This window comes from Cyprinus carpio, chromosome A18 (genome assembly GCF_018340385.1).
Source record: "Cyprinus carpio isolate SPL01 chromosome A18, ASM1834038v1, whole genome shotgun sequence".
In the NCBI taxonomy this organism is placed as follows: domain Eukaryota; kingdom Metazoa; phylum Chordata; class Actinopteri; order Cypriniformes; family Cyprinidae; genus Cyprinus; species Cyprinus carpio.
The window spans coordinates 19,672,181-19,682,492 of NC_056589.1; the positions used below are offsets into that span (position 1 = coordinate 19,672,181).

General features: G+C 37.2%; 2 protein-coding genes across 2 annotated transcripts; one reads left to right on the top strand and one right to left on the bottom strand.

Moving 5' to 3' along the window:
• Positions 1–11: 11 nt before the first annotated feature.
• Positions 12–3,707, bottom strand: LOC109097572 (IQ motif-containing protein H-like). Its single transcript, XM_042775821.1, has 3 exons — positions 3,525–3,707; positions 754–871; positions 12–94 (listed from the first exon to the last, which is right to left on the bottom strand). The coding sequence occupies exons 1-3, from the start codon at positions 3,663–3,665 to the stop codon at positions 12–14; spliced, it is 342 nt and encodes a 113-aa protein (XP_042631755.1). The 5' UTR covers positions 3,666–3,707.
• Positions 3,708–6,317: 2,610 nt separating this feature from the next.
• On the top strand, positions 6,318–9,464 carry LOC109097819 (alpha- and gamma-adaptin-binding protein p34-like). The gene is made up of 10 exons (XM_042775311.1): positions 6,318–6,675; positions 7,329–7,519; positions 7,602–7,698; positions 7,800–7,889; positions 7,975–8,058; positions 8,178–8,257; positions 8,372–8,462; positions 8,632–8,692; positions 9,079–9,181; positions 9,272–9,464. Exons 1-10 carry the CDS (start codon positions 6,582–6,584, stop codon positions 9,347–9,349), a joined length of 969 nt encoding a protein of 322 aa, XP_042631245.1. The 5' UTR covers positions 6,318–6,581; the 3' UTR covers positions 9,350–9,464.
• The last annotated feature ends 848 nt before the right edge of the window (positions 9,465–10,312 follow it).

Genomic DNA, 10,312 nt, shown 5'->3' on the forward strand with positions numbered 1-10,312 from the left:
TGACCCGTCTTTTACTCTCTCTGGAGCACATGGACAGCTTTGGGCTGTACTGGGGTTTGCACTGAAGAGAGGTCAGCTGCTGAGGGTAGCAGCCCTGAAAAAAACAAAACAAGTCTTATTGCAGAGAGCATTTGTACACAGAATCTTTCAGGGTTCGTGACAACAGCTTATTATTCATGAAAACAAAAAGAGGGCACAAACAAACAAATGAAGTTATGCAAACATATGCATATACTGTCATGCTTAAAAATTTTGGGTTCAGCAAGGTTTTTTTTTATGAATACATTTATTCAGCAAAGAAGCATAATGTTGCAAACGAATTCTATTTAAATTAAACGTGGTTCCTTTCTAAAGAATCACGCAAAGAAAATGTGTCAATTTCCACAAAAATATTAAGCAGTACAACTGTTTTAACAGTTAAAATAATAAGAAATCTTTCTTGAGCATCAAATCAGCCTATAAGAATGATTTCTGAAGGATCATGTGACACTGAAGATTTAATTAAGGGCTACTGAAAATTGCCATTACAGGAATAAATAATTAAAATATATTAAAATAGAAGACAGTTCTTTTAAATTGTAATAAGATTTCACAATGTTACTGCTTTTACTGTATTTTTGATCAAATAAATTCAGCCTTGGTGAACATAGGAGACTTTCAAAAACATTTAAAAATCTTACAAACTCAAAACTCTTGAACAGTAGTGTATATGTACAAAGAAATACTGTATTAGTTGTTAGAAGAGGTTTATACCTGCATTCATGTCTCTATATTCTGGTGGTGGTTTGGGTTGTAGGTGTTTAGGCAGACCTTCAAGTGCTGCAGTAAAACTCCCCAAAGTGGGGCCAGTGACCACCCTTTGAGTCCCAACCTGGAAAAACCAAGGCAAACAAATGTTATGTTTTCATTACATAAATGTACACTATATACCATTTCTAACCACTGTGGTTCAACTAAGTTGGAACAGTTATTACAATTATTATAATAGTTATTATAGTTATTTTAAAGAGCTCCGTGACCCAGAAATTAAAATGTCATCATTCATTTTACTTTATACTTTTATTCATAATTTTAAATACACATTTACGTTAGCATTGAAATCTCATTTGAGTGATTTAAATATGAGCATACTCATGTTTGATGTGAAAGAGAAACATGGTCACCATTTACTTTCATCAAAACGGAAAATGAAATTAAAATTTTTTGGAGATCTATCCCTTTAAGCTTGAACTAAGAAATTGGCATTTCTTAAAAAGGCAATAATACATTGTTCAACAAACCTGGAGGAATAACTGAGCCCCAAATGATAGCTCTGTGGTCAAAGGTCAGAGGTACTGAAAGTGACAGAACAAAGGGCCCTGTCTCACTGGGCCAAGAAAGCCACCATTCACCCAATACTAGAAGAAGAGAGAGAGGGAACATACTTTGCTCAATAACTTGCTCGTGGAGAATGCTATTAGCTTTGGGTCACCGATCTGATTTTTCCCTCCAAACAAAACTTTGTTGTAAAAGGCTGGGAGACGACTATCCATTAATCAGGCTGGTGGCAGCTTGTAGATGTCAAGAAATATGGTTTCTCTTTCTCTCAGTTCCGTTGGCTGTAGCGAATCACAAGTGCGTGCACATTTGCGAGAGAGAGCACGGTGATGTTGTGTGATTACAACCGACAGATTTTCCGCATTCATTAAAATAAAGCTGGAGCTAAAATACAGGCAGTTAATGACATTGTAAACTGGCCAATAAGCCCCCTTCCCTGAAGCAATCAATCACATGCTGGCAATGCTTTCTGGATATTTTGAGCACGGCTTGGTTTATTTGTCTCGCACCTTCTCTCAAGTGAACAGCTGCTTGAAATCTTCTAGAATTAAATTCCATCAGAGCAATGCCTAAAATGCTTGTACCGCCGCATTATCATATAATAGTTCATAAATCAAAAGAAAGTCGTGCTCCAGATTCCACAATAAAAAGGATATATTGCAATGATTAGGATTTTCGTGGTAGTCATATAGCGACTAATATAATTCATCATTAATTTTTACAATCATTTGGATAAAAACAAGCACTAAAAATCACTCCCAAAGACGCTTCAAAAGACAAAAAGCCCAATAAAAACATGTTATCTACAGAAAATTTACAGTCAATTAAAGGCAAGATGGCTAAATCAAAAGATGAACTTTTTTGGTGCAGAAAAATGCAAAGAGTAGGACATGCATTAATCATAGCACACAAAACAGCATCAAAGAACAATTTTGTCATTTCCTCAGTGCCGAAAAACATATAATGGAGAGGACACTGCGAGTTTGTCAAGTTGTGGGCACATGCCAGACAGAGCCCTTCTGTACGCTCCTCATCCTGCTGTTCTGGATTCTCCCCCTCATGTTCTCTGGCCTGTCTGTTGTCATACCACTGAGCTTCCTGACAAACCACAAGCACCGTCCAGGTGTTTGGAGTGGTTTGGAGGCAAGCAGCTGTTTAAGTGGTACAAGGGGGCATTTAAAAGAAAAAAAACAGTGGGAGCTCCTTCAGAGACTCAGTGGAGAACTAGCCGACAGCACAGAGGTATAGACACAGCAGGCAGAGTGCCAGCGAGTGCCGGTTGGGTAAGCTACGGCTGTCTTATTGGCATGCAGGAACAGGTACCAGTGCCTGTCCTGAGACAGCTGTAAAGCAGCAGCCCATACAACCGCAATCAGGCGGTGACCGTCCTCTGAAGAATGCTGATGTGCCGCAATCTGCGTCTGTCTGCTTTCGGCAGCCAAGTCTCTTACCTTCTTCTCAACAACATGACAGCCTCCTCACAAGTGACAGGCAGAGGATGCAGGAGATAGAGGAAGAGCCACAGCGGAAAGCAGAAGGGGGGAAACAGAGCACCAAAACAAATGGTGACCTTTAGAAAGATTAATTTGTTTACCAACAGACAGATTTAGCTGTCACTGCCAAACCAGGTGACCTTCAAATCCACATCTCCTGTTTGAAAGCAAAGTGACTGGAGTCATCTATTATTACATGCCAGTCACATCATTTCTGTTCATGAGGTTCATGTGACAGATGCTGGCATTAAGGCAACAGTCAGAGCTGGACACCATATAATCAACACTATCAATAAGCCTTAATCATAAAAGCTGCTGGAATCTAATCCAGCCATACGTGTAAAATTATAAATAAAACAAGTACACTATAGTATTAAAGGGACAGTTCACACACACACACACACACACACACACACAAAAATACAATTCTGTCATTATTTACTCACCCTCATGTCATTCCAAACCTGTATGACTTTATTTCTACTGTGGATCATAATTTTGAGAAATGTCTCATATAATTGTTTGGTTACTAACTTTCTTCAAAATATTTTCTTTGTGTTTTGCAGCAACTTTTTTTGTAATAAAGTCATACAAGTTTGGAACAACATTAGGGTGAGTCAATGATGTTCTGAATTTTAATTTTTGGGTGAACTGTCCCTTTAATTTACCTTCTTGAATAATAATAGAAGCATACTGTGTCTTTCAGCAACTCACACTGGCCCTGGCTCTCTTGTGCAGGTGAAGAAGCTGAATCCCATAATTTTGTTGCACAATCTCCTTGTTCTTTGGGTGAAAGGAGTTATTCAGCAGACGTATGATAAATGCTGACTTGTGCTGTTGGGGAGATAGAGCCATAGACTGCAGAAGACAGACCAAACAAATGTTCAACAAATGTTATGAAAAAGTGTAAAGATGGAAACCTTTTCCTCTGGTGATGGACCAGGAATCTGGCATCTCAGAGGATGTGTATTTGGTATTGTCTCATATGGTGGCTGCCTACAAACATGTTATGAAAATACTTTAGATTTAATATGATTTTACATACTCTAATGGAAATCCTGTTGATGTTGAAGAGATGATTTTCTGAGGGAAATTATTTTGCTTATTGCTTCATATAAATCAGTATCAGAGTTTCCTTTTAAATAACATTCAACCACATTTTAAAAGCTTGGCAGGGGCAGGCTTCTTTTCAGCCTCTTCAATACAGGGTAGAGTCAAAACCTGATTATTAATAGTTTTCAAATAATCGTCTGCATGCCTCTGTGAATCAAGAAACAAATGTTTACAAGCATCATTCCATGCTCCACATTTCACATATTTGTAATCTAATCAAACCAATCACTGCTAGATGACCTCAAATTCTTTTAATTACTGTATAGAGAGAGAGAGAGAGATAGACAAAAAAAAAAAAAAAAGAGAGAGGAGAGAGAGAGAGAGAAATTGATAGATGATTTTAGCAGTTTTTTTAACTCCCCACTAAATTAAATAATTTATGTAATGCAGACCTCAACTATACAAAAATATTCAAGTCAGTTTTGTCAAAAAGTTGGCTATATATAACTTACCCTTATTCTATTTTCTGTCCTGCTGACGGCTGCATCCAAATCTTGAATATCCAAAACTTCCCCATTCTCTTGCACAGTCTGTCGAACAAGATTCTTTTTAAATTGTCTTAAAGGGGTCATATGATGCTTCTGAAAAGAACATTACTTTGTGTATTTGGTGTAATGAAATGTGTTTATGCAGTTTAAGTTTAAAAAAAACACATTATTTTCCACATACTGTACATTATTGTTTCTCCACTATGCCCTGCCTTCTGAAAACGCGTCGATTTTACAAGGCTCACCGGTCTGAAAAGCGAGGTGTGCTCTGATTGGCCAGCTATCCAATGCATTGTGATTGGCTGATGCAAATCAAGCTTGTGATGGAAATGTTACGCCTCTATTAACATATTGTGATGCCTTGACCGGCCAGAGCGACAAAAACGTAAACAGCCCATTATAAACGTGATATAAAATCATGATTCTAGTCGTGTCTTCTTTTTGGAAGGCAAAAAAAAAGTAGTTTCGCTTCTCAACGAAACAGCGTCAGAGACCGCGGCCTTGAGTGAGCAGAGGCCGGAGGTCTAGAGTGAGCCGCGGTCTAGAGTGAGCCGCGGCCGGTGTTCTGTCGATGTAGCATACTTTGTCAGAATAGCATACCGGAAGTTGAATTTTATAGCAGAGTCTGTCAATTTAGCCTACTTTGTCAAAACAGCATACCAGTGTTTGTGAAGGGTATGCTGTTTTGATAGCTCCTGGTTTAATAAAAATACAGTTTATAAAGGGGTATGCTGTTTTGATACCCCCAGGTTTAATACAAATAGTATATAATATGCGATATAATACACCAACACTTACCGCTTGTAAAAAGGTATGCTGAAATGATGTTTAAATTTAACGCATGTGCAATTCCACCAATTTCACTGCGGCGCATGCACATTAACCGAAGGTATCCCATTCTGATGGGTATGGTGTTCCGTCAGAACACCGTCATTAATCAGAAGACGCAGAACAACAATGAGCCGCCGCCGCCTTCATTAATCAGAAGAGGATGACAACATGAGGATTATACTAAGAAGCGAACCTAACTCATGCTTCAACCAACTACGTGACGATCCCGGGCTGGACTCCGGTTCGTCCATGTTGAAAGCCGATCCGGCGATCCACAGCGTGAAGTTGATGTATTTCCTCAGTGACCAGCATGGATCAGCTCCAGGCATGACGACGCTGATATCGTCCTCTTTCGGAAGGCCAAACAAAGTAGTTTCACTTTCACATTGAAACACACAGTGTCATGGCGGTGGCAGCAAAAACAATACTACAACGAGAATAAAAGGTACGCCTTCTTTCTTTGCGTGAACATCTGGGCAGTGTTAAGCAAATCTTCCCACATACTGACGTAGAGATGTGGGGGGGTGTTAGAACGAGCCGTTTCAGCGGGGCATGGACGAGTCTCAACTTTTATTAGGAATATCTCTTTGGATTTGAGACTTTAGTCTTTGCAACTCAACAGATCTTCTTTATTCACCAAGAGCTTGTAACACTCCAAAGAGAAAGGAAAATTTGAAATCGCATTATATGACCCCTTTAAATCTTCCTGCACCAATTAAAACTTCAACAGTTGTTAAAAATCACAATAATATAGTTTTACAAAAGTAATTATATCATATTCAATTATATAATGTAACTAGTAGTTTCAAAGTAACTGATAGTACAACATTTAACAAAGTAATTAAAACTTCAACAGTTGTTGTCAAACCTTCTTTTATATCATTTTGTACTTGAGCACATTACTTGTACTGAAATATGCCCAACTTAATCCTTATTTTTAAGGATGTCAGACATTTTTTCTACTAAATAATTCAGATAACATTTAAGCTTTTTTTCTAATAGGACTTTCTCTCTTCCAAGTCTTATGTTTTCTAAACAAAGGTCTGGCCGTAACTATGGCAACACGACGCCTATGGCAGTACAGTCTCCATCAGTAAACACAGTCAGCCCAGTATTATTAGCTATTATTACCATTTCATTGATAATCAGGGTGTATCACTGACTGACTTGCGCTATTTCTATTTTCTGTTTTGCCTAAACTCTTAAACTTTAGATATTCTAACACAGGCGCGCGCGCAGCCACGGAAGTACGTTGAGGTTACAGGTGAAAGGTTTGCTGGAGGTGGTTAACAGCTGTTGCTAACGTTAGGAGCTGTTTTTAAGTGTCCAAAAGCTTAAAATGGCAGATGATCAAGCAGATGAAGTACCTACCCTACCTTGTATCTTAGTCACAAGCTGTGATCCCGGCTTTAAAGAAGAGGAGCTAATTAGACGTGAGTAAAAGGGGGAAATCTATTCTACACTCGTTAGCCTTGCTGCTATGCTAACGTTAGCTGTCAACAAGAAACATTCATCGTGCTGTCTCCTATTTACACATCAAAATGTGTCGATCGGAATAACGGTTTAATTCTTAACTGCATATAGTATATTGTGCATGACTGTATTGTGCATCGATAAAACCAATATTTATTATAGAGATTGCCAGACTGTCATTTTATAAATCTTAATCTGGCTTTTTGCTCATTTCATGTAACATGCAGTGTTTCGTAATAGTGCTTAACCTGCTTTCTTTACACGTTTGTCTCTTATATTGTTTTTCTGATCGCATCAATTTTAAATTATTGATAAAACATGATCCAGCTGGACAATAAATGTGAATCATGGTGCTGTTATTTTTACATATATCCTTGATGCAGGGATACAATACATAATAAGTGTGCAATATATAGCCTGACACATTTGGTACATCCATTTTTAATCCTCATGCATAAAAAAAAGTAGTAATTGTTTATATCTAGTGATTGTTTGTGTCCAGCAGCAGTCATTATCTACATTCAATTAACACACACTATTATGGTTTAGAGGTTGTTTTTATTGATATCAGATACACACTTGGCCATTAACAGTTTTGTGTGTTTTATTTCAGAGATCTTGGGCTTAGAATCACTACCTCAAGCTTCCAAAACAGAAGAAAGAGTCTCTTGGTATCCATGGACAATCAATAACAAGTACTACACAGCAAACGTCAGCTTATGTGTTGTTTCAAGTCCATTCGACATGAATATAGAGGTTGCTCGGTCTATGCAAGCGTTCATCGTTTACTTTGACAGCAAAACTGTGAGTTTATGATAATTATGATCATTTTACAAATTCACCATTCAGTGTTTGTGCCTTGATTCAACTCTTTTTGTATTTTTAGAAAGACAGCCTAAACAGTGTGAACTCCTGGTTATCAGTAGTGGAGGATTTGGCTCCAGAAGTGCTGATCCTAGTGTGTGACCATGCGTGTGACAGTGGTGAGTGTGTGTTTGGTACTACTTTTTCAGTGGTTTGGGTGCAATGCATGCAGTTTTTTTTTTTTTTTTTTGCAAATTTTGGTGTAAATATGCTGTTGCAGGTGTAAGCAAACAGGAGGCCCAGCAGTGGTGTCTGGCCCACGCATTTGAATTAGTAGAGCTCAACCCTCAAGATCTACCTGATGAAGATGGTGAGAGAGAAAACAAAGTCTTGTCGCAGTTATGCACATGAATCATTTTGTTTACAGTCTTTTGTTTATTTTGTGTACCCCATAGATGACTTCCCAGAGTCCACTGGAGTAAAAAGAATCGTTCAGGCCCTTAATGCCAATGTGTGGTCCAGTGTTGAGATGAAAGATGGTGAGATTGTACTGCCCTAATACGAAATGTACAATGGCATCCACAACAAATCATATTCACAGCTTCATTCTAAGCTATATTAATGAACTTACCCTTTAATGATCATTTATTCTTCTCAGAACACAGTCAGGGATTTGGGCTAATGAGCAGCCTGGTGGCCTCTCGTCACAACAACCCACGACCCAGTCAAGAGACACTGGTTAGCCTTTTCTAATTGTGCTGCTCTTTAAAGTATGTAGATGAACATTATTTACAGTAGTTTAGAGTCTTAAGCTCATCTCCTTGTAACAGACTATTTTTTTCTCGTTATTAGTCTTCTCATTCCCCATCTAACAGTACAGATGAAGGCACTGAGAAGCAGAGTGCAGAGAATAACCAGAATAATGCAGTAGATACAGCAGTCGGCAAGTGCTTTTTTAAATTTTTTTAAGGGAAATATATTTTTACTCATTTTGGAGGTAAATTAATGATATGATAAAATAGGATATTATCACAAAGTGTAATGGGCCAAGCAATTTTTGAAGGTACTAGTAAAGTTCAGTGTTTAATGAAATATTTGCTAATCTGTCACAGATCCCATGATTGATATTGACATACAAGAGTTGGCTAATCTAACATCTGGAGATGCAGATGTGTAGAAAATTTAAAAACACTCTATAAAAAAAAAAAAAAAGAAAAAAATAATAACAACAAAAAAACCATTAATAACTTCTTTGATAAGACCCTAATGTTCACAAGGTTGCATTTATTTGATCAAAAATACAGTAAAAACAGTAATATTGTGAAATATTGTTACAGTATAAATGAGTATTAATGTTAAAAGTTGTGTTGCTTAATATTTTTTTAACTTTTTAGATAAATTTTATTTAATGTATTTTTACTGTCACTGTCAGTCAACTTAATTTGTCCTTGTTTAATTTTTTTTTTCTTTTTTTATTATATGAAGATATAATTAATAATTTACTGAAAGTTAGAACTGACAAATTTAAGTGAAGCCCTGGTTGTGTTTTTTACAAATAGTATAGTATATTCTAATATTCAGTATTTTTTTATTTTTTATTTTTTATTTGTAGACAAGGCCTCTTCGTTGCCACATGAACAGAGGAAAGTACATGCAGAAAAGGTGATATACCTTTAATAATTTCTCATTAACACTAATGGTAACATTTTTCAATCTAAATTTTGAACTAACAATTGAATTACCCTTAATCAGGTTGCTAAAGCGTTCTGGATGGCTATTGGTGGAGACCAGGATGAGATTGACGGCTTGTCATCAGGGGAGGAGAGTTAAAGCCCCAGTGACTCTTAACCAGCTTCCACTGTTGATACTCAGCCCACCCTTTGAACCCCCAATCATCCCAAATCTGCCCAGCCCAGTCCTGTCCCACCCAAGAAACGTGGAAGAACGTTGGCAAAAACAGCAATGGAGATTTTCATGATACTGGTGTTATCATAATATCAGTGTCCAACATCTCAATCAGGCAGTACAGAGTCATTATGGCTTCCGGCTTTAAAACATTGTAATCTCAAGAGCCATGGGACGGGTTGCAGGGGGCAAGAATATCCTGTCTGTTCTCTGGTGGTGCAAGTCTGCCGCCACATACAAGGATGAAGCCTATGGTTCTGTCAAAAGAGTTGTAAATCAAATGACAGATGAGCTGACAAAAGCGGATTGTTTTTAAACTTTTATTTCTCCTTTATTTTTTATGATGCAAGTCACAATTACGGACTATGCTTGTGCATGTCATTAGCTCTTCATCAATTAAAAGAATGATCTGTCGAATCAGTTTTGGTGTTCTTTTGTTTTGGAAGTACGTTTGTCAAATTCATTTGACATGATGAAATTATCCTTTACATACTTTAAGAAAAAGTCTGAAATTATGTTCTTAAAACATTTTATTATTAAAACTTACATAACAAAAGTCAATATGATAAGATAAAAATGTGAGTGTACATTACAGAAAAGCAAAAGGGAAATTCAGGGCAAACAATAACTAAGCACCAGTTTCAGAATATTAATGAAATAACTTACACTATAAGACAAAGAATGTTTCATTTGCTTCCAAATCAAGAGTGCAAGAAAATAAGCAGGATACAAACAATATTCCAGACAAATTTAAATGAACTAATAACAGTCCACTGTGTGCTTTGGCCCTGTTGAGTCACAGATGAAGAGCCGGCAAGATTCATAGCAAAAATTAGCTTGGGGGAAACAAACACGAGTGTAAGTTGTTCAGTGAAACATCAATTTGAT

Coding starts and splice junctions, on each gene's coding strand:
- LOC109097572 (XM_042775821.1), bottom strand. CDS start 3,665: ATGGCTCTATCTCCCCAACAGCACAAGTCAGCATTTATCATACGTCTG. Junction 872..3,524: donor ACAAGAGAGCCAGGGCCAGT/GTGAGTTGCTGA, acceptor TGGTTTTTCCAG/GTTGGGACTCAAAGGGTGGT. Junction 95..753: donor ATATAGAGACATGAATGCAG/GTATAAACCTCT, acceptor TGTTTTTTTCAG/GGCTGCTACCCTCAGCAGCT.
- LOC109097819 (XM_042775311.1), top strand. CDS start 6,582: ATGGCAGATGATCAAGCAGATGAAGTACCTACCCTACCTTGTATCTTA. Junction 8,258..8,371: donor GACCCAGTCAAGAGACACTG/GTTAGCCTTTTC, acceptor TCTCGTTATTAG/TCTTCTCATTCCCCATCTAA. Junction 8,463..8,631: donor TGCAGTAGATACAGCAGTCG/GCAAGTGCTTTT, acceptor AATCTGTCACAG/ATCCCATGATTGATATTGAC.